General features: G+C 46.0%; 1 protein-coding gene across 1 annotated transcript in view; it reads right to left on the reverse strand.

Moving 5' to 3' along the window:
* Positions 1-3,309: 3,309 nt before the first annotated feature.
* Positions 3,310-23,735, reverse strand: part of dmrt3a (doublesex and mab-3 related transcription factor 3a) — a 36,025-nt gene continuing 15,599 nt past the window's right edge. The window contains exon 2 of the mRNA XM_085984301.1: positions 3,310-5,215. Within this exon, the coding sequence (XP_085840427.1) occupies positions 4,251-5,215 (965 nt within the window). The 3' untranslated portion in view covers positions 3,310-4,250. The remainder of the gene's footprint in view (positions 5,216-23,735) is intronic.

A 23,735-nucleotide genomic window follows, 5' to 3' on the forward strand; every position in this document is an offset into this window, starting at 1 on the left:
CATTGTAAAACAACTGCTAAAGGACAGAATCATAAGAAAAATATTGGATGGGCCTATCAACAACGATCCAGGCACCAGATCATTACAAGACTCAGGCAATCCCAGCCAAGTTAATACTGCAAAATCCTCCTCCCCAACCTCTGAGGACTGATGTCCAAGGTAGTAGAGCTGTTCTACAGATTAGTCGAGTAACAACCTGACACAGTTGTACTCGCAGAGTCATATCTTTCTGCCAACAACCCAGACTCCTCCATTACCATTCCTGGGTATGTCCTGCCCCATCAGCAGGACAGAGCCCCCAGAGGTGGGGTTACAGTCGGTCCTCAGCATTGATTCCAGACCCCATGACGTTTCATGGCTTCAGTTCAAAAAAAGGCCAGGGATACCCCCTGCTGAACATGACCTACTGCCCCCTCAATTTATAATAAATAACATAACGATTTGGGTTAATTAAAAACATCCAGCACAGATTTAGAAAAGACACGTCATGTATGACAAATTTAATAGTGTTCTTCCAGTGGGGTTCTGCAGTGCTCAATACTAGGTCCCTTGCTTTTTGTGGTGTTTCTCAATGATTTAGATTTCAATGTAGGGGGCATGATTAAGAAGTTTGCAGATGATACAAAAATTGGTCGTGTGGTTGATAATGAGGAAGAAAGCTGTAGACTGCAGGAAGATATCAATGGACTGGTCAGGTGGGCAGAAAAGTGGCAAATGGAATTCAATCCAGAGAAATGTGAGGTAATGCATTTGGGGAGGGCTAACAAGGCAAGGGAATACACAATAAATGGTAGGATACTGAGAAATGTAGAGGAACAGAGGGACCTTGGAGTGCATGTCCACAGATCCCTGAAGGTAGCAGGCCAGGTAGATAATGTGGTTAAGAAGCCATATGGGATACTTTCCTTTATTAGCCAAGGCATAGAATATAAGAGCAGGGAGGTTATGCTAGAACTGTATAAATCACTAGTTTGGCCACAGCTAGAGTACTGCATGCATTTCTGGTCACCACATTACAGGAAAGAGTTGTTTGCACTAGGGAGGGCACAGAGGAGATTTACAAGGATGTTGCCAGGACTGGAGAATTTTAGCCATGAGGAAAGATTGGATAGGCTGGGGTTGTTTTCTTTGGAACAGAGGAGGCTGAGTGGAGATTTATTAAGATGATACCAAGGATGAGAGGCATCAGTTATGAGTAGAGACCAATGCTCCCTCTAATTATTACCGTGGGTCTGTTTATTTAAATGCGCGGTACCTTTAAGTTTGCAGTGTGGCTGCTGCACCTGCAGTATCTTCAACAGGACAGCTTGTGAGCATCCTGCGTGGTACCTTCACAGATTGCAGCGTGGCCACGCACCCACGCAGCTTACAGGGAGCATTGGTAGACACGAGACAAATTGGGCTTCTTTTCACTAGAAGAGAGAACGATAAGGGGAGATGTAATAGATGTATTCAAAATTGTGAGGAATTTTGATAAGATAAATAGGAAAAGATTATTTCCACTGGTGGCTGAGTAACTAGAGAGCATAAGTTTACAATCATCACCAAAAGAATGAGGGGAAAGATTGGGAGATTTTTTTAATGCAAAATGTTGTTAGGACGTAGAACGCTCTACCAGGAACAACACTTGAAGGGGAAGCCATAATGGCTTTTTAAAGTGAAGTGGATCAGTATTAGAAAAAGAAAAATTGAAAAGGGTATGGGGAAATGACAGAGAAATGTAATAGATATATCTTTCAGAGACCAGGTGCAGGTGTGATGGGCCAAACCTTTCTTCTGTACTGTAAAATTCCATGATTATTTTGTTCTCCCAGGAAAACAATGCCCTACTTTAAGAAGAGCATTTAAGGCCAGGGAGAGTGTAAAGAGGTTTACTAAGATGATAGCAAGGATGAGAAGCTTCAGTTATGAGTAGAGACTAGACAAACTGGGTCTCTTTTCACTAGAACAGAGAAGACCTCATCTCCTCCCAATATGCAACTTGTCCACTTCACTCTCTAAGGATCGAATTCTCCAGCCTCCTTCCTATCCCTCTTTCCATTCCCTCTGCCCCACCAGCCTTGCACAATCTCTTCTGTGGATCTGCTGCTTGTCCTTTCTGTATTTACCTACACATCAATTTTCCCTTATCAAGACCTTGCCCATCCATGATCTCTTCCTGGATGAATTCATCCATACCCTAGACCAAACTAAAACCAGGCTCACAGAAGGTGATTCCTTCCCCTATTTGAATATGCAAAAGGCCTAATGCTTGTTTCAGGTGCAGGTCCTGGACACCTATGCCAATCTTTTACCAATATGGTGGGCGGCACCCAGAAGACAGCTTGATTGACAGGTTTGGCTCCCTGTCGGGTGGGGAACGCTGCAGAAGAGGCTGCAGCCCAGGAGCAGGTAAGTTTGCGCTGCTGGGGTAAAGATTGTGATGGGAGGGGTGGGTACAGTTAGCTTGGAAGGTTGGGGGTGATCCCAGGGGTTCGGAGAGAGATCGGGAGCAGAGATGGGGGCTCGGTGATCGTGGGGGGAAGGTGGCGGTGGGGTGGCGTCGGTGATCGCGAGGGGGGATCCGATCACGGGAGGGATGCAGGTTAGCTTGATTGGCCAGGGAAAGCATTCCTGCTCCTCCTGGTCCACAAGCAGTGCTGGAAAAGCATTTACCTCTTCCATGCAGCAGTCCTCGCCTCCCTTTACCTGCCAGGTTTCCCGAGGCCCAGGAAACCCAGCCAGTCAGTGTTAAAGCTGGAAGAGAAATAAAATCTGAGACCTGCAGTCTCATTAAAATATTTAAATGAGCAACTCACCTCCTGGGAGCGGGTTGATCGGCCGACACCACCGCCCCCTCCCCACGCAGCCCCCTCCCCACCATCCCGCCTCCATTAAAACCAGAAGTGGGTGGGTTCGATGTGTGTTGGGTTCGGGTAAGAGATTTTAATAATTTTAACATCCCACCCGACACAAGCCCACCTGTTTTTGGGGGTTACAATTACTCCCATTAACTCTGTTTCTCTCTCCACAGATGTTGCCTGACCTGCTGAGTGTTTCCAGCATTTTGTATTTTCATTCCAGGTGTTTCATGTTATCCCATCTTTTTCACCTTGTGAATCTGACTTTGTGCTGATGATGGCTACCTTGCTCTGTCTGTAAATGTGCCTTATTCCCTGCTATACCAAACTATATACTACCATTTATATATATTTTTTGCATGGTTGATATATGTTTATATGTTCTTTTGTGAGTTTTTTGTATAATATGCAATCCTAATTTAAAAATATGTACATAAAAAAAGAAAATAACCTTACAAATACAGGGTCAGTAAATATTTATTTAATAAATGATTCCTACTGAGTAATCACAGTCTGTGTTGGCCTTTCTGTACAGAGAAACATCAGCTGCTGCTAATCTAGAGCTCAATCAGTAATTAGTTTAATTCTGCAAGTATAGTCTTATTAGTTGTATGAACCTATTCCACTTTTGTAGAAATACAATGTTTCCCATTATTTTAAGATCTCCAAATAATTATATATATTTGTTAAGCTGTAATCATCAAACCAATTTAGATTTAAATCCTGAAACAAATTGTGTTTTTCTTCAGGGAGTAGAATGGTGAGATTATAGAATATTGTAGAGCAAAACTAAGCATATCTTAATACCCAGTATTATCCAAAGTATCTTTTGATCTGCATCTTTATCCTTATTATTCATATTCTATTGAGTGTGGTTAGGATGTTCAAGGCATGTATATTAGTTAAATATAGTGTTTTGCTCATCCACCTCCTTAATAGTAAAACATATCCTGAATATGCCCTTATTCTTATTTTAAATGAGAGTTATATGACAGCTATTATTTTTCCTAAAATGTGTACCTGATTTGTGCTAAATGTAATGAATGAATCCATCAGTCAGTGTGAATGATATTTTGTGCAACTGAATATGTACATCATTTTCATTTATTTGCACTTAAAATTTTGGGCGTGCTACAGGTACCTGTTCAAGTGCCTAGTATTTTTTTTTGTTTGCAGTCATGATCACAGCATATTACATGCATTAGAAAGTATAGCTACCAGTTATACATATTCTTAAACTAACACATCTAATCATGACAATAAAACTGGATAACTATGTATTATAATCCTTTGGCTATGCCCGATTAGGGATATTAAGTAGTGGATGGAGTATCTACTCGGAGTCCTTGTTACTACATTCAAGTATTTTCCTTTGTATATTCTATTTGGTAAGCAACAAATACATATCATTTAAGAGGATGAGTTCAATGTTCTAGAGTCTGCAGAATCAGATCTTTCATCATAGTCCTCCTCTGTATAAATGGGTTGTTTGGTCACCATCGAACAGCCCTCATCGGCAATTGAAAGCCTGGGATCATTGGTAGGATGAGATGAAAGGACTGGGGAACTGCGAAAGATGCCAGCTGAGGTGTTTGGGAAAGGGGTGAGATACTGGGATCTAAGCTGGTACTGCTGCTGGAGTGTCATGGTGTTCCATAGAGCAACATCGTTTGATATAAATGGGCTTGCCTGGTTTCTGCTCAAGGTGTTCCTCAGGACCAGTGGGTAACGAGGAGGTTGAGGAAATGGGTGCTGTAATGGCATGGCCAGCGGGCTTGGCATGACATTGCCAGGATCACTGGAGAACCTCAAGGAATCTGGGACTCTGAAGGCTGACCCAACAGACCACTTGGAGGAGGCAACGGGGTAGGAGCCAAAAGCATGTTCAAAAAAAGTCTGTCCATTGGAAGATACAGAGAGGACATCAGGGGCTTCTGCAGATCTATCTGAAGCCAATGCAGAGCGACTTGACAGAAGAATTTCAATGGCGCCAACAAGATCACCCCCACAACCTTTCAAAATCAGCTCAAGGACTGTAGGTTTGTGATTTGGGAAGATCTTCTTCAACACTTCAATGGGAGGTCTGTTACCTTTTAAAGAAAAAGGAACTGACACCGTTCCAGATAGACCCTCCATCAGTAGTTGGTTTTGTTCCAGATTAAATGTGGTACTTTCTGGCACTGTTTCCAAGGTGTTGCCTCTCTTCTCAATTGGAAACCGTTCTTCATCAACCACTGGCATTTCAGGGCTTTCAGCTGTGTAGCAATTCTTGCCTTTGGGCAGATCTGGGGAATTTGTTTGTCCTGACTCTTTGTCACTGTACGTTTCCGCAGTCTCATCTCCAATCTGGTCGTCTAAACGTTCCCCACTTATGTCTGAGAAAAAAAAGAGAGAAAGATGGACCTGATGATCAACACCTTAAGGACTGTATCAGAATTCTAAACTTAATAATGAGCCCTGTGGTCTGTCTAGCACTAAAGCATTAAATTGCCTAAGCCACAAGCTTAAAATAGTCATAGTGTACTGAAAAATTCTGATTGGTTTAGAATAGACTAACCAGGTTTAAATGGATTAAATAGGCAGTTGTTTTTGCTCCTCTGGGCTGTTTTAATCAGAAAGATGTGTTTTTGCGAGGATGTGACATACTGGGTCTTAAGCCAGTGCATCTATTCACATCATTTATTGATGCGGCTATAGGATTGATGAAAATATTTTGGTGATTTCAAGGAAGGAACAGAGGAAATTATCCCTCATGGTGTGTTATTGATTTCACCTGTGCCCCAAATGGAGACCAGGCACTTCATACAGGTAGGGAAGGAGGAAGACAAATGTGAGGAATAGATTTCTTCCCTCACCCCCAAGAGGTCTCTTCCCCATTTTAACTTATTATGCTTTCTACATTCTCAGCTTTTTACCAAGAGGAGCTATTTTGTTTTGAATTATTGTACAAAATTAACATTGGTTGTGCATCCATCTATGTGTGTCTACATATATTATGTAACAGAAAACCAAAAAAAAATATTGGCCCAGAAATTCGGGTCTCTACGGGTGAGTACGCATGGGGTACTCACCCGTAAGCCCAATGGAAGTGCCGGTTTCGTGCATGCACTGTGCATGCGCAGGAAACCGGCACTTCCGTTCCCCTAAAAGAAGGGGTTCAGAAGTCGAACGCATGCGCATCGAACTTACGTTTTTTTTGCAGGTTTTCCCGGGAAGGTAAGTCTCCAGAAGTTAGACATGTAAAAAGCAGTCGCAAGGCCTGCTTTTTACAAGGTAAGTGGTGAATTAATTAAAATTAAAACATTTTTTCCACAGGTTTATTATTTTTACATACTTTAAAGAAAGATAAGTTTATTTTTAGCCCTGTTAGAAAATGTAATTAATGTTTTCAAAAATTTAAATTATTGTTTAAAATAGTTATTTCATGTAATTTATAGTTTATTTTAAAAATGTGATTTTTTTTTATTTATTTGACGATTTAGTGATGTTTTGGGGCTTACAGTATTTATAGCTTTGGCAGGTCTTCCTGTCAAACTTATGAATGAAGCATTCCCTGCTACCATTGGCACTCCATGGCCCACGTGATCCCAGGGAACACTTCGAACTAACCGCGCCCCTGGGATACGCAAGCACTGCGCGCCGGCAGTTGGAGGAGGCCCAGGATCGCAATTCCACGGGGGCTCACAGCTCAACAGCCGGCGCGGTAGGTAAGTGCAGGTCAGGGGCTTGCACCCGCGGGAAGCCCCCGACCCGAATTTCTGGGCCATTATAATATGAGCAGAAATGTACTAAAACTACTGTGAAGTAAAGCTGTACAGGACCATGAGCAGTTTACTGCTACTCACACCCTGAATTTTGCGAGGAAGCAAATACATTAATTCATAGCTTCTTTGCAGTATCAAATTCTAAAAGTGGATTCCTGTTCAGCATTGTCCCATGGCTCTGTGTTTTTTCTCCATTCAAAATATGATCTGACAGTTAGAACTGGCAAAGCAAATGCACCACCTTTAACATTGCAATACAAAACACATGGGTCTGGATTTTCCGATCGGAGGCTTCCCGCGTGCGGATGCCTCTGATCGGAAAAAATTTACGCACTTACCTGCTGGTTCTGTAGGTCCTGAGACTCCCGATCCGGGGCCTCTACTCTACGAAATGCACAGAGGCCCAGGTAACCCAGGGGCGCATGAGGTTCGCAAGCATCCCTGGGATCATGTGGGCCATGGGGAACCAATCAAAGAAGGGAATCCCCCTTCACACTTTTGACAGGTCTGTAGGCATAGATCTGTCAAAAGTATGAACAGGGATCACATTTAAAAACACAGTGAAACATTTACCAGGCGTAAGATTTTTAAAGGTTTTCAGCAGGTGGAGGCTGTGCAGAAAGCGGAGCTCTCTGCCCGCGGAGGCCCTTCTCCCGGGCAGGCAGAGGATCTATCAAGAGGATTATTGACAGATCGCAAGTGCCGGGTTTCAGTGCATGTGCTTTGCATGCCTAAACCCGGCACTTGCGAGGCCCCTACGGGTGCGTACACACCTCGTGTGCTACCCGTGAGGTCAGAAATTCCGGCCCATGATCATACAAAATCGACGGGCAGGAAAAGACCAGCTGGTCCATCATGCCTGCCCCACACAACCACGACGCTTGTAGCATCAAAATTCAGCACCCATACCCACGGAAGGGCCTCTTTCTGTGCTGTAAAACTCTATGACTCTATGACTCTATCACATACCCACCTGCCCACCATCAGTCTCCTGGGAGAGGCAAAAAACAGAAAAAGCCGGGGGCCAAGGGTAGATGCAGCCTAAGTTGAGAGTTCCTGCACCCTGGTCCTCTCTTGGGATCCAGCTTAGCATCAGTCGGGTTTCACCAGTCGGATCTGGTCAAAACCAGAGGAAATGGGGCCCACTTAAAGGTGAGTGTTGGCTGATTTTTTTTAAACAATTAAAGCATCTCCCCTCCACCTCCTATGTTGGTCAACTTTTGCCTGCATTTCCAAAGACTTCGGGGGGGGGGGATAATCGCAGATGTACCCCCAAACAGACAAAGGCCCCTGCCCCTCCCCCTGACCATGTTAATTTTGGTGGGGTCAGCGATGGAATTCCACAGCAGCTGTAATTCTTGTGTAACTGCCAGGATCACATCTTTGTGGTTTTTCTGGGCCCTAATGGTTATTGGGTAAACCATGAACCTTGTGAGACAGTGCTTAGCTTAGGAGTAATAGAGTAAAATATGAAGAGCTTGTATCTTTTAAGTACATGTCCACCATCTGGAGTATTGTAATTAGTTCTGATCACCTAATCATAGGAAAGGTATCATTTCCCTTGAAAGAATACAGAAGCAAAAAAAGATGATTCTTGGAACTTAAGTTATGAGGAAAGGTTAAGGAATTTGTGCTTATTTTGTTTGGAAAAAGTGGAAACTGTGGGTGATCTTATTGAGCTTTCACAATTTTAAAGTGAATTGATAACATTGATCCACTAAAGCTCCCCTTCTCTGCTCCAAAAGTCTCAGCATCAACCTCAGATGAGCATCTACTTTCTGACATTTTCCATTTCCCACACCAGCCATCCAGCGGCTTCTCTGAAACTGCCAATTTAATGCAAATTTAGGGCAGTTTACGCTGTGGGTGCATGCCCACTAGGAACTGGTTGAGACTGCCGAAATTCACTTCACATTTTAACAGCTAGCAGACAGAGGAGGCTTTTGTTCTGTCAGTCTGGGTGAGATTCAAACCCAGGTTCCAGAGCTGAAAGCCCTGTGGTGAACCATTCAAAGCTGGCGGCAAGTAGAATTGGGGCCAGAGGACCCACGTCAGTTAATTTTTTTTTGATTTCTTTGAAGATTCCTCCTTGGCCAGGAGGAGCCCCAGGCTTCCCCCCTTCCTCAACTGTGATCATCAGGAAATTCCGCCCCTGTCCACTTACCTTGCCGGGAATGACTTCAGACTGCAAAGCCCATTTTTCCAATCCCAGCCTTCAGCCTCCACATCATCCCCAACAGCATCAGGAAGCAAGTCAGCGATAGTACATTTAACTGATGCCCAGGAATAAAGATTGCCCCAGCCTCACGCTGGTGCCACTGTGGGTATTTCCCTCTCGCTCCAGTTAAGTTATGAGGAAAAATTATGGAATTTGTGCTTATTTCCATGGTGCACTCCCACCCCAGCTTAAAATGGTACTTAAATATATACTGCAAGCTTAGTATTGGGGCAAAGCAAAAATTGCTTCAAACCAACTCTAGGTGTAGTATAAATGCACCCTTGAACAGCTAGAAACCTTCTACTCCAATATACAATATTCATTATAGTGTGTCAAGTCATTTTCAATGTTGAAGTCTAAGGGCCTGGCTGAATAAAAGTGTCAGGGGCTGCACTTACACTGCAGCTACTGGTTCGAGACCAACCGCTACAGTTCAGGTTCCAGCCAGCCAGAAGCTTGTTTACACTGCTGAGTGGAGAATTAACTGCCCTGTTTGTGAGACAGACCTACACATGCCTGGATGCAGAGCTGTCTCCCAAAAACGAGAATTTTAAATGTTTAGAGAATGGGGAGGAGAGAATTTCAATTAAGGTCAGATAGATTTACAAAGTGTCCAGGTTATCCAATGGTATCCCTTTGATATTAATACAAACCTGCATAACAATTGCAGACAAGATGGGTGTAGACTTTCATCTTCAGTGCCTGGGTGGTAATCTGGCGGAGCAGATCGCCTACCTGTGATAGAACCTGCCTGACTTTCATTCTACTGAAATCTATGGAATGAAAATCGGTTGGGTTCTATATTGGGTGAGCGATCCACTCCGCCAGATTACCACCCAAGTAGTGAAGACAAAAATCAGCCCCATGATGTTGAAATTAATGATACAACATGTCAGGTGTTTCTAAGGCCTGCCTGTTAAAGCCAGTGTTATCAAACTAAGTGCTAAAACGAAAATGACTTATATTTACATAGTGCTTTTCATGAACAAAGTGCTTTACAGCCAATGAGAAACTTTTTGAAGTGTAGTCACTGTTGCAATGTAGGAAATTACTATATACCACGTAGTATTTTGTAGCACATGTTGACAAAATTTGTAAACCAGGTTTGGCACTGCATCAGATATATGCTCCATCAGGCCCTGATTTCAGGTTTACGCTATCAGTTTAGCTTTGATGCAAACTGAAAATCACATCACGCAAAATGCAATGTAAATGCATTCTGAGATAGTTATTTAGATTTTAAAAACTTGATCCAATATTACATACTTAGGACATAGATAGGAACAGGGAGGAGGTCCTAAATTAAAAAGGAGGACTTTGAGGGTAATAATCTCTGGATTATTGCCCGAGCCATGTGAAAATTGGCATAGGAGCAGACAGATCATGAGAATTAACACGTGGCTAAAGGGCTCATGTGGAAAAGAGGGGTTCCTTTTCATGGGACACTGCCACCAGTTCCAGGACAGGAAGGAGCTGTACAGATGTGATGGGCTCCACCTGAACCGGGATGGAACCCGTGTCGTAGCGGATAGGGTAAATAGGGAGATGGCAAAGGCTTTAAACTAGTAAAATGGGGGGAGGGATCTACAAGAAATGTAACCAGCCTAAATACAAACAAAGGGGGAAAAGAAAGCATAGGAAAGAATAAAGTAAGGGAGGACATTGATGGCCAGGGAATAAATAGAGTTAGACAACAGGAATCTAAAAAGATGGTTAAACATAACGTGAGAGGAAATCCTATTAAAAATGAGTTAAACTGTCTGTACAGCAATGCACACAGTGTGCGTATTAAAACAGGGGCGCTGGAGGCAATCATGCTTTGAGAGGAACCAGACATAGTAGGGATTACTGAGATATGGCTACAGAAAAATCAGGTCTGGGAATTAAACATTGCAGGGTATAACATATTTAGAAAAGATAGAGAGGGGAAGGGGGGAAGTGGAGTAGCTGTACTTATTAGGGAATAACATAATGGCAGTAGAAAAAGGTGACAGCTATCAGCAAGACAAAAATAGAATCCATATGGATAGAGATAAAAGATAATAAAGGATCAATCACACTAACAGGCATAGTCCTAGGGTACTTAAGGAAGTGGCCCTAGAAATAGTAGATGCATTGCTGGTCATCTTCCAAAATTCAATAGACTCTGGAACAGTACCCATGGATTGGAGGGTAGCTAATGTTACCGCACTAGTCAAAAAAGGTGGTAGAGAGAAAACGGGGAATTATAGACCGGTAAGCCTGACATCGGTAGTGGGGAAAATGCTAGAGTCCATTATAAAAGATGTAATAGCAGAGCACAGAAAACAGTGACAGGATCGGACAAAGTCAACATGGATTTACAAAAGGTAAATCGTGCTTGACTAATCTACTGGAATTTTTTGAGGATGTAACTGGTAAAATAGATAAGGGAGAACCAGTGGATGTGGTGTATTTGGACTTTCAGAAGGCTTTCAATAAGGTCCCGCATAAGAGATTAGCGTGTAAATTAAGGCACATGGGATTGGGGGCAAGGTATGAAGACAGAAAGCAAAGAGTAGGAATAAACGGGTCTTTTTCCAAGTGGCAGGCAGTGACTTGTGGGGTACCGCAGGGATCAATCCTTGGACCCCAGCTATTCACAATATGTATTCATGATCTAGATGAGGGAACTAAATGTAATATCTCCAAGTTTGCAGACAACACAAAGCTGGGTGGGCGTGTGTGCTGCGAGGAGGATACAGAGAAACTCCAGTATGATTTGGACAGGTTGGGTGATTGGGCAGAAGCATGGCAGATGCAATATAACGTGGATAAATGTAAGGTTATCCACTTTGGTGTCAAAAACAGGAAGGCAGATTATTATCTGAATGGCAATAGATTGGGAGAAGGGGAAGTGCAACGAGACCTGGGTGTCCTTGTGCACCAGTCACTGAAGGTAAGCATGCAGGTGCAGCAGGCGGTTAAGAAGGTAAATGGTATGTTGGCCTTTGTAGCGAGACGGTTTGAGTACAGGAACAAGGATGTCTTGCTGCAGTTGTACAGGGCCTTGGTGAGACCACATCTTGTGTATTGTGTGCAGTTTTGGTCGCCTTATCTGAGGAAGGATGTACTTGCCATGGAAGGAGTGCAGCGAAGATTCACCAGGCTGATACCTGGGATGGCAGGATGACGTACGAGGAGAAATTGGGTCAATTGGGCTTATACTCATTGGAGTTTAGAAGAATGAGAGGGGATCTCATTGAAACTTATAAAATTCTGATGTGACTGGACAGACTAGATGCAGGAAGGATGTTCCCGATGGTCAGGGAGTCCAGAATCAGGGGTCACAGTCTAAGGATAAGGTGTAAGCCATTTAGGACTGAGATGAGGAGGAATTTCTTCACCCAGAGAGTGGTGAACCTGTGAAATTCTCTACCACAGAAGGCCAATTCATTAAATATATTCAAGAAGGAGTTGGATATATTTCTTAAGGCTGAAGGGATCAAGGGATATGGGGAGAAGGCAGGGACAGGGTACTGAATTTGGATGATCAGCCATGATCTATCTCATTGAATGGCGGAGCAGGCTCAAGGGGCCAAATGGCATACTCCTGCTCCTATCTTCTATGTTTCTATGTTTCTATGTCTACAGACCACCCAATAGTGGAAGGGAGGTGGAGGAAGAAATATGCAGACAAATTAGGGAAATGAGTAAAAAACATAGAATAATAATCATGGGGGATTTCAACTACCCCGATATTAATTGGACAGAAGAGGTAGGTAAAGGGGATAAGGGAATGGAGTTCCTAAAATGTGTACAGGACTCCTTTCTAACCCAATATCTAAAAAGCCCAACAAAGGAGAATTTGCTATTGGATCTAGTAATGGGGAATGAACCAGAGCAGATAAGAGAAGTTAAAGTAGGGGAACATCTAGGCAATAGTGACCATAATATAATACACTTTAAGATGATAATTGAGAAGGACATAAATATGAGGAAAACCAGGGTTAATAGATTGGAGAAAAGTTGATTTTGAAGGGCTGAGAATAGAACTTGGCAAATAAAATGGACAATATTGGCAAACAACGATGTAGAACAGCAATGGGAAACATTTAAAACAGTGTTCAATAGAGTGCAGAAACAATATATTCTGCTAAAAGAAAAGAACTAAACACTAATGAGACTCCATGGATGAATAACGCCATAAGGGAACAATTGACGGTAAGGAAAGAGGCATACATTAAGTACAAGGACAGCAGGGGAGTGCATGATAAGGGAGAATACAAAGAGATTAGGAGAGAAGTAAAAAAAAAACAATTAGGAAGGCAAAGAGGAACTATGAAATTAAATTATCAAGGAATATAAAACAAAATAGCAAAATATTTTACAGGCACGTCAATAAAAAAGGAAGGTTGGGATGGGAATAGGACCAGTAAGGGATAGACAGGATAATACCACAGGTAATGATAGAGAGATGGCAGAAATATTAAACAATTATTTTCTTCAGTATTTACCAGGGCGATAGAACAGGTGGACATGACATTGGATGATGAGATTAGTAATGAGATAATCGTATTTAAAATAAAAAGAGGGGCTATATTAAATAAACTAATCAAACTCAAAGAGGATAAAACCCCTAGTCTGGATGGATTGCATCCACGCATTTTAAAAGAATCTAGGGAAGAGTTAGCAGAGGCATTACTACACATATTTAATACTTCGTTAGAAAAAGGTGTAGTGCCAGAAGACTGGCAGGTATCTAAAATAATACTTATATTCAAGAAGGGGGATAGAACATGTCCAGGGAATTATAGACCAGTCAGCTTAACACCAGTGGTAGGAAAGATAATGGAATCATAGAAACATAGAAGATAGGAGCAGGAGTAGGCCATTCAGCCCCTCAAGCCTGTTCCGCCATTTAATGAGATCATGGTGGATCATCCAAATTCAGTACCCTGTCCCTGCTTTCTCCCCATATCCCTTGATCCCTTTAGCCTTAAGAAACATATCTAACTCCTTCTTGAATATATTTAATGAATTGGCCTCAACTGCCTTGTGTGGTAGAGAATTCCACGGGTTCACCATTCTCTGGGTGAAGAAATTCCTCCTCATCTCAGTCCTAAATGGCTTATCCCTTATCCTTAGACTGTGACCTCTGGTTCTGGACTCCCCGCCATCGAGAACATCTTTCCTGCATCTGGTCTGTCTAGTCCTGTTAGAATTTTATAAGTTTCAATGAGATCCCCTCTCATTCTTCTAAATTCTAGCGAATATAAGCCTAATCGACCCAATCTCTCCTCATACGTCATTCCTGCCATCCCAGGTATCAGTCTGGTGAATCTTCGCTGCACTCTCTCCATGGCAAGAACATCCTTCCTCAGATAAGGTGACCAAAACTGCACACAATACTCAAAGTGTGGTCTCACCAAGGCCCTGTACAACTGCAGCAAGACATCCTTGCTCCTGTATTCGAATCCTCTCGCTATGAAGGTCAACATACCATTTGCCTTCTTAACCACCTGCTGCACCTGCATGCTTACCTTCAGCGACTGGTGCACAAGGACACCCAGGTCTCATTGCACTTCCCCTTTTCTCAATCTCTTGCCGTTCAGATAATAATCTGTCTTCCTGTTTTTGCCACCGAAGTGGATAACCTCGCATTTATCCACATTATACTGCATTTGCCATGCATCTGCCCAATCACCCAACCTGTCCAAATCACACTGGAGTTTCTCTGCATCCTCCTCACAGCACACACACCCATCCAGCTTTGTGTCGTCTGCAAACTTGGAGATATTACATCTAGTTCCCTCATCTAGATCATTTATATATATTGTGAATAGCTGGGGTCCTAGCACCGATCCCTGCGGTACCCCACTATTCACTGCCTGCCGCTCGGAAAAAGACCCGTTTATTCCAACTCGTTGCTTCCTGTCTGCCAACCAGTTCTCTATCCAAGACAGTAACTTACCCCCAATCCCGTGTGCTTTTACATTGCATCATAATCTCTTATGTGGGACCTTATCGAAAGCCTTCTGAAAGTCCAAATACACCACATCCACTGGTTCTCCCTTATCTATTCTACCAGTTACATCCTCAAAAAATTCCAGTAGCTTAGTCAAGCATGATTTACCTTTTGTAAATCCATGTTGACTTTGTCTAAAGGAGAAAATAGAAGAACATCTAGAAACCAAAAATATAATAAGGAATAGTCAGCATGGATTTCAAAAGGGAAAGTCATGCTTGGCCAACGTCATTGAATTTTTTGAAGAGGTAACAAAGACAGTAGACAATGGTAATGCAGTACTGCGGTGGCGTACCTGTGAGGAGCGAGGTGGCGGTGATATAAAACGAGGCGGCGGAGCAGGTAGGCCCCACAGCAGCGGCAGACCTGTGAGGAGTGAGGCAGCGGTGATATAAAACAAGGCGGCGGAGCAGGTAGGCCCCACAGTGGCGGCGGACCTGTGAGGAGTGAGGCGGCAGTGATAGAAAACGAGGCAGCGGAGCAGGTAGGCCCCACAGCGGCGGCGGATCTGTGAGGAGCGAGGCGGCGGTGATATAAAATGAGGTGGCGGAGCAGGTAGGCCCCACAGCGGCGGCGGACCTGTGAGGAGCGAGGCGCCGGTGATATACAACAAGGCGGCGGAGCAGGTAGGCCCCACAGCAGCGGCGGACCTGTGAGGAGCGAGGCGGCGGTTATATACAACAAGGCAGCGGAGCAGGTAGGCCCCACAGCGGCGGCGGACCTGTGAGGAGCGCGGCGGCGGTGATATAAAATGAAGCAGCGGAGCAGGTAGGCCCCACAGCAGCGGCGGACCTGTGAGGAGCGCGGCGGCGGTGATATAAAACGAGCCCAAGGTGCAGGTAGGCCCCACAGCGGCGGCGGACCTGTGAGGAGCGTGGCAGCGGTGATATAAAATGACCCCGAGGTGCAGGTAGGCCTCACAGCGGCGGCGGACCTGTGAGGAGCGCAGCGGCGGTGATATAAAATGAGCCCAAGGTGCAGATAGGCCCCACAGTGGCGGCGGACCTGTGAGGAGTGCGGCGGCAGTGATATAAAATGAGCCCGAGTGCAGGTAGGCCCCACAGCGGCGGTGGACCTGTGAGGAGCGCAGCGGCAGTGATATAAAACGAGCCCAAGGTGCAGGTAGGCCCCACAGCGGCGGCGGACCTGTGAGGAGTGCGGCGGCGGTGATATAAAACGAGCCCAAGGTACAGATAGGCCCCACAGCGGCGGCGGACCTGTGAGGAGCGTGGCGGCGGTGATATAAAATGAGCCTGAGTGCAGGTAGGCCCCACAGCGGCGGCGGACCTGTGAGGAGCGCGGCAGCGGTGATATAAAATGAGCCCGAGGTGCAGGTAGGCCCCACAGCGGCGGCGGACCTGTGAGGAGCGCGGCGGCGGTGATATAAAATGAGCCCGAGTGCAGGTAGGCCCCACAACGGCGGCGGACCTGTGAGGAGCGCAGCGGCAGTGATATGAAACGAGCCCAAGGTGCAGGTAGGCCGCACAGCAGTGGCGGACCTGTGAGGAGAGTGGCGGCGGTGATATAAAACGAGCCCGAGGTGCAGGTAGGCCCCACAGCGGCGGCGGACCTGTGAGGAGCACGGCGGCAGTGATATAAAATGAAGCAGCGGAGCAGGTAGGCCCCACAGCGGCGGCGGACCTGTGAGGAGCGCAGCGGCGGTGATATAAAACGAGCCCGAGGTGCAGGTAGGCCCCACAGCGGCGGCAGACCTGTGAGGAGCGCGGCGGCGGTGATATAAAACGAGCCCAAGGTGCAGGTAGGCCCCACAGCGGCAGCAGACCTGTGAGGAGCGCGGCGGCGGTGATATAAAATGAGCCCAAGGTGCAGGTAGGCCCCACAGCGGCGGCAGACCTGTGAGGAGTGAGGCGGCGGTGATATAAATCGAGGCGGCAGAGCAGGTAGGCCCCACAGCAGCGGCGGACCTGTGAGGAGCGCGGCGGCGGTGATATAAAACGAGGCGGCGGAGCAGGTAGGCCCCACAGCGGCGGCGGACCTGTGAGGAGCGCAGCGGCGGTGATATAAAACGAGGCGGCGGAGCAGGTAGGCCGCACAGCGGCGGCGGACCTGTGAAGAGCAAGGCGGCGGTGATATAAAACGAGCCCGAGGTGCAGGTAGGCCCCACAGCGGCAGCGGACCTGTGAGGAGCGCGGCGGCGGCGATATAAAATGAGCCCGAGGTGCAGGTAGGCCCCACAGTGGCGGCGGACCTGTGAGGAGCGCAGCGGCGGTGATATAAAATGCAGCAGTGGAGCAGGTAGGCCCCACAGCGGCGGCGGACCTGTGAGGAGCGCGGCGGCGGTGATATAAAACGAGCCCGAGGTGCAGGTAGGCCCCACAGCGGTGGCGGACCTGTGAGGAGCGTGGCGGCGGTGATAGAAAATGAAGCAGCGGAGCAGGTAGGCCCCACAGGGGCAGCGGACCTGTGAGGAGCGCGGCGGCGGTGATATAAAACGAGCCCAAGGTGCAGGTAGGCCCCACAGCAGCAGCGGACCTGTGAGGAGCGTGGCGGCGGTGATATAAAATGAGCCCAAGGTGCAGGTAGGCCCCACAGCGGCGGCGGACCTGTGAGGAGCGCCGCGGCGGTGATATAAAATGAGCCCAAGTTGCAGGTAGGCCCCACAGCAGCGGCGGAGCTGTGAGGAGCGCGGTGTCGGTGATATAAAACAAGGCGGCGGAGCAGGTGGGCCCCACAGCGGTGGCGGACCTGTGAGGAGCGCGGCGGCGGTGATATAAAACGAGCCCAAGTTGCAGGTAGGCCCCACAGCAGCGGTGGACCTGTGAGGAGCGCGGCGGCGGTGATATAAAACGAGCCCGAGTGCAGGTAGACCCCACAACGGCGGCGGCGGACCTGTGAGGAGCGCGGCGGCGGTGATATAAAATGAGCTCGAGTGCAGGTAGGCCCCACAGCAGCGGCGGACCTGTGAGGAGCGCGGCGGCGGTGGTATAAAATGAGCCCGAGTGCAGGTAGGCCCCACAGCGGCGGCGGACCTGTGAGGAGCGAGGCGGCGGTGATATAAAATGAAGCAGTGGAGCAGGTAGGCCCCACAGCGGTGGCGGACCTGTGAGGAGCGCGGCGGTGGTGATATAAAACGAGCCCAAGGTGCAGGTAGGCCCCACAGCAGCAGCGGACCTGTGAGGAGCGCGGCGGCGGTGATATAAAATGAGCCCGAGGTGCAGGTAAGCCCCACAGCGGCGGCGGACCTGTGAGGAGTGCGGCGGCGGTGATATAAAATGAGCCCGAGTTGCAGGTAGGCCCCACAGCAGCGGCGGACCTGTGAGGAGCGAGGCAGCGGTGATATAAAACGAGCCCGAGTGTAGGTAGGCCCCACAGTGGCGGCGGAACTGTGTGGAGCAAGGCAGCGGTGGTGATTTAAGAGGCGGCGAGGCCCGAGAGGTTTACCAATCTCAGGGAGAGGGAGAGAGAGAAGTAAAAAGGAATCGAAGTGTGACATCACCAGAAAGCAGGTAAGTGATTGATTGGTGAGTATTTCTCTCTTTCTCCTTTTTTCCAAACTTAAATTTTATGGTTTATAATTTATAGGGTGTCTGTGGTGTAGCGGGGACTGCTGGTAAACAAGGGCCCTTCAGTATATCATATAATTGTAGTGTAATTGGTGGGATTGATTTGCTTTAATTTAATTTGAATTAATTAAAGGGTAAGTCATGGCAGGAGAGCTCTGTGCCATGGTATGCTCCTCCTGCGCTATGTGGGAAATCAGGGACACTTCCTGTGTCCCTGACAACCAGGTGTGCGGGAAGTGTATCCAGCTGCAGCTACTGACAGACCACATTGCGGCGCTGGAGCTGCGAGTGGATACATACTGGAGCATTCGTGATGCTGAAGAAGTCGTGGATAACACATTTAGGGAGTTGGTCACACCGCAGGTAAAGGCTGCACAGGCAGGAAGAGAATGGGTGACCACCAGGCAGAGTAGTAGGCGCAGGCAGGTAGTGCAGGGGTCCCCTGTGACCATCCCCCTCTCAAACAGATATACCACTTTGGATATTGTTGGGGAGGATGGCTTATCAGAGGACGGCAGCAGCAGCCAACTTCCTGCCACCGTGGGTGATTCTGCTGCACAGGACGGGAGGAAAAAGAATGGGAGAGCTATAGTAATAGGGGATTCTATTGTAAGGGGAATAGATAGGCGTTTCTGCGGCCACAAACGTGATTCCAGGATGGCATGTTGCCTCCCTGGTGCAAGGGACAAGGCTGTCTCAGAACGGCTGTGGAACATTTTGGAAGGGGAGGGTGAACAGCCAGTTGTCGTGGTGCATATAGACCTGTACCAACTGTATAGGTAAAAAACGGGATGAGGTCCTAAAAGCTGAATATAGGGAGTTAGGAGGTCAATTAAAAATAGGACCTCAAAGATAGTAATCTCAGGATTGCTATCAGTGCCACATGCTAGTCAGAGTAGAAATAGAAGGATATTTCAGATGAATGCGTGGCTAGAGGAATGGTGCAAGGGGGAGGGATTCAAATTCCTGGGACATTGGAACCGGTTCTGGAGGAGGTGGGACCAGTACAAACCGGACGGTTTGCACCTGGGCAGGACCAGGACCGATGTCCTAGGGGGAGTGTTTGCTAGTGCTCTGGGGGCGGGTTTAAACTAAAATGGCAGGGGGTTGGGAACCTGAGCAGGGAGACAGAGGAAAGGGAAACAAGGATAGAAGCAAAAGACAGGAAGGAGAAAAACAAAGGTGGCAGTCAAAGAAATCAAAGGTTTAAATCAAACATGGCCACAGTAAATAATAATTCTAAAAGGTGTAAGACTGTTAAAAAAACAAGCCTGAAGGCTTTGTCTCTTAATGTGAGGAGCATTCGTAATAAGGTGGATGAAGTAGCTGCACAAATAGAGGTAAACGGATATGATATGATTGGGATTACGGAAACATGGCTCCAGGGTGACCAAGGCTGGGAACTCAACATCCAGGGGTATTCAATATTCAGGAAAGATAGGCAAAAAGGAAAGGGAGGTGGGGTAGCATTGCTGGTTAAAGAGGGGATTAACACAATTGAAAGGAAGGATATTAGCTCTGATGATGTGGAATCTGAATGGGTAGAACTGAGAGATACCCAGGGGCAGAAAACGTTAGTGCGAGTGGTATACCGACCTCCAAACAGTAATGTGAAGGTTGGGGATGGCATTAAATGGGAAATTAGAGAAGCATGCAATAAGGGCACAGCAGTTATCATGGGTGACTTTAATCTACATACAGATTCGGCTAATCAAATTAGTAACAATACTGTGGAGGAGGAATTCCTGGAGTGTATACGGGATGGTTTTCTGGACCAATATGTTGAGGAACCAACTAGAGATCAGGCCATCTTAGACTGGGTATTATGTAATGAGAAAGGATTAATTAGCAATCTTGTTGTGCAAGGCCACTTGGGTCGGAGTGAACATAATATGATAGATTTCTTCATTAAGATGGAGAGTGAAGTAGTTGACTCAGAGACTAGGGTCCTGAATTTAAATAAAGGAAACTATGATGGTATGAGGCACAAGTTGGGTAGGATTGATTGGGGAATGTTACTCAAAGGGTTGACGGTGGATAGGCAATGGCAAACATTCAAAGTTCGCATGGATGAACACAGAATTTGTTCCTCCCTGTTTGGCATAAAAATAAAACAAAAAAGGTGACTCAACCGTGGCTAAGGGAAATTAGGGATAGCATAAGATCCAAGGAGAGGACATATAAATTGGCCAGAAAAAGCAGTATACCTGAGGATTGGGAGCAGTGTAGGATTCAGCAAAGGAGGACAAAGGGATTAATTAAGAGGGGGAAAATAAATTATGAGAGTAAGCTTGCAGGGAACATAAAAACTGACAGTAAAAGCTTTTATAGATATGTGAAGAGAAAAAGATTGGTGAAGTCAAGCGTAGCTCCCTTGCAGTCAGAGTCAGGGGAATTTATAATGGGGAACAAATAAATGGCAGACCAATTAAATACATACTTTGGTTCTGTCTTCACAAAGGAGGACACAAATAACCTCCCAGAGATGTTGGGGAACATAGGGTCTAATGAGAGGGAGGAACTGAAAGAAATCAGTATTTGTAGGGAAATGGTGTTAGGGAAATTGATGGGATTGAAGGCCGATAAATCCTCAGGGCCTGATAATCTACATCCTTGGGTACTTAAGGAAGTGGCCCTAGAAATAGTAGATGCATTGCTGGTCATCTTCCAAAATTCGATAGACTCTGCAACAGTTCCCATGGATTAGAGGGTAGCTAATGTAGCTCCACTGTTCAAAAAAGGTGGTAGAGAGAAAACGGGGAATTATAGACCGGTAAGCCTGACATCGGTAGTGGGGAAAATGCTAGAGTCCATTTTAAAAGATGTAATAGCAGAGCACTTGGAAAAGAGTGACAGGATCGGACAAAGTCAACATGGATTTACAAAAGGTAAATCATGCTTGACTAATCTACTGGAATTTTTTGAGGATGTAACTGGTAAAATAGATAAGGGAGAACCAGTGGATGTGGTGTATTTGGACTTTCAGAAGGCTTTCGATAAGGTCCCGCATAAGAGATTAGCGTGTAAAGTTAAGGCACATGGGATTGGGGGCAAGGTACTGACTTGGATAAAGAACTGGTTGGCAGACAGGAAGCAAAAAGTTGGAGTAAACGGCACTTTTTCCGAGTGGCAGGCAGTGACTAGTGGGGTACCGCAGGGATCGGTCTTAGGACCCCAGCTATTCACAATATATATAAATGACCTAGACAAGGGAACTAGATGTAATATCTCCAAGTTTGCAGATGACACAAAGCTGGGTGGGCGTGTGTGCTGTGAGGAGGATGCCGAGAAACTCCAGGATGATTTGGACAGGTTGGGTGATTGGGCAGAAGTATGGCAGGTGCAATATAACGTGGATAAATGTAAGGTTATCCACTTTGGTGTCAAAAACAGGAAGGCAGATTATTATCTGAACGGCAATAGATTGGGAGAAGTTGAAGTGCAACGAGACCTGGGTGTCCTTGTGCCCCAGTCGCTGAAGGTAAGCATGCAGGTGCAGCAGGTGGTTAAGAAGGCAAATGGTATGTTGGCCTTTGTAGCGAGAGGGTTCGAGTACAGGAACAAGGATGTCTTGCTGCAGTTGTACAGGGCCTTGGTGAGACCACACCTTGAGTATTGTGTGCAGTTTTGGTTGCCTTATCTGAGGAAGGATGTTCTTGCCATGGAGGGAGTGCAGCGAAGATTCACCAGACTGATACCTGTGATGGCAGGAATGGCGTATGAGGAGAGGTTGGGTCGATTGGGCTTATACTCACTGGAGTTTAGAAGAATGAGAGGGGATCTCATTGAAACTTATAAAATTCTAACAGGACTAGACAGACTAGATGCAGGAAGGATGTTCCCGATGGCCGGGGAGGCCAGAACCAGGGGTCACAGTCTAAGGATAAGGGGTAAGCCATTTAGGACAGAGATGAGGAGGAATTTCTTCACCCAGAGAGTGGTGAACCTGTGGAATTCTCTACCACAGAAGGCAGTAGAGGCCAATTCAATAAATATATTCAAGAAGGAGTTCGATATATTTCTTAAGGTTAAAGGGATCAAGGGATATGGGGAGAAGGCAGGGACAGGGTACTGAATTTGGATGATCAGCCATGATCTCATTGAATGGCGGAGCAGGCTCGAGGGGCCGAATGGCCTACTCCTGCTCCTATCTTCTATGTTTCTTTGTTTCAAAAGGCCTTCAATAAGATACCCAATAATAGACTGATGAACAAGGTCAGAAAATGCGGAGTCAGGGGACAAGTAGCAGAATGGATAGCTAGCTGGCTTCAAGAAAGAAAGCAGAGAGTAGGGGTAAAGGGTAGGTATTCAGAGTGGCAGAAGGAAGTGGTGTTCCACAAGGATCAGTGCTGGGATCACTGTTGTTCACAATTTACATTAACGATTTAGACTTTGGAATCAAAAACACAATTTCTAAATTTGCGGATGACTCCAAATTGGGGGGGTTAGTCAATATTGAGGAGGACATCAACAAATTACAGGAGGAAATTAATTAACTTGCAGAATGGGCATATAATTAGCAAATGAAGTTCAACACATAAATGTGAGGTATTACATTTTGGTAGGAAGAATAGGGAGGTCACTTATTACTTGGAGGGTACAAGTCTAGGTGGGGTAGAGGAACAAAGGGATCTCGGAGTACAAATACACAAATCTCTAAAAGTTGCGACACAGGTTAGCAAGGCCATAAACAAAAGCAAACCAAGCACTAGGGTTTATTTCTAGAGGGATAGAATTGAAAAGTAGGGAAGTTATGCTAAACCTGTATCGAACCTTGGTGAGACCACACTTAAGAGTACTGCATACAGTTCTGGTCACCATATTATAAAAAGGATATAGAGGCACTGGAGAGGGTGCAGAGAAGATTTACAAGGATGATACCAGAAATGCGAAGGTATACATATCAGGAAAGGATGAACAGGCTGGGTCTCTTTTCTCTTGAGAAAAGAAGGCTGAGGGGTGACCTAATAGAGGTCTTTAAAATTATGAATGGTTTTGATAGAGTAGACACAGAGAGAGTGTTTCCACTTGTGGGGAAGAGCATAACTAGAGGCCATCAATATAAGATAGTCACCAGGAAATCAAATAGGGAGTTCAGAAGAAACTTCTTTATGCAAAGAGTAGTGAGAATGTGGAACTCGCTACCACAGGGAGTGGTTGAAGCGAATAGTCTAGATGCATTTAAAGGGAGGCTAGATAAGCATATGAGGGAGAAGGGAATAGAGGGTTATGCTGATAGAGTTAGATGAGGAAAGACGGGAGGAAGCTCGGGTGGAGCATAAACACCGGCATGGACTGGTTGGGCCGAATGGCCTGTTTCTGTGCCGTATATCCTATGTAATCCTATGTAATACTTTGGTAGGCCAATTGGAGTTGATAATTTAACATGTATTTAATGATGTC

Source organism: Somniosus microcephalus, chromosome 1, assembly GCF_052327205.1.
Source record: "Somniosus microcephalus isolate GS21.2 chromosome 1, FLI_Smic_1.0, whole genome shotgun sequence".
NCBI classification, from domain to species: domain Eukaryota; kingdom Metazoa; phylum Chordata; class Chondrichthyes; order Squaliformes; family Somniosidae; genus Somniosus; species Somniosus microcephalus.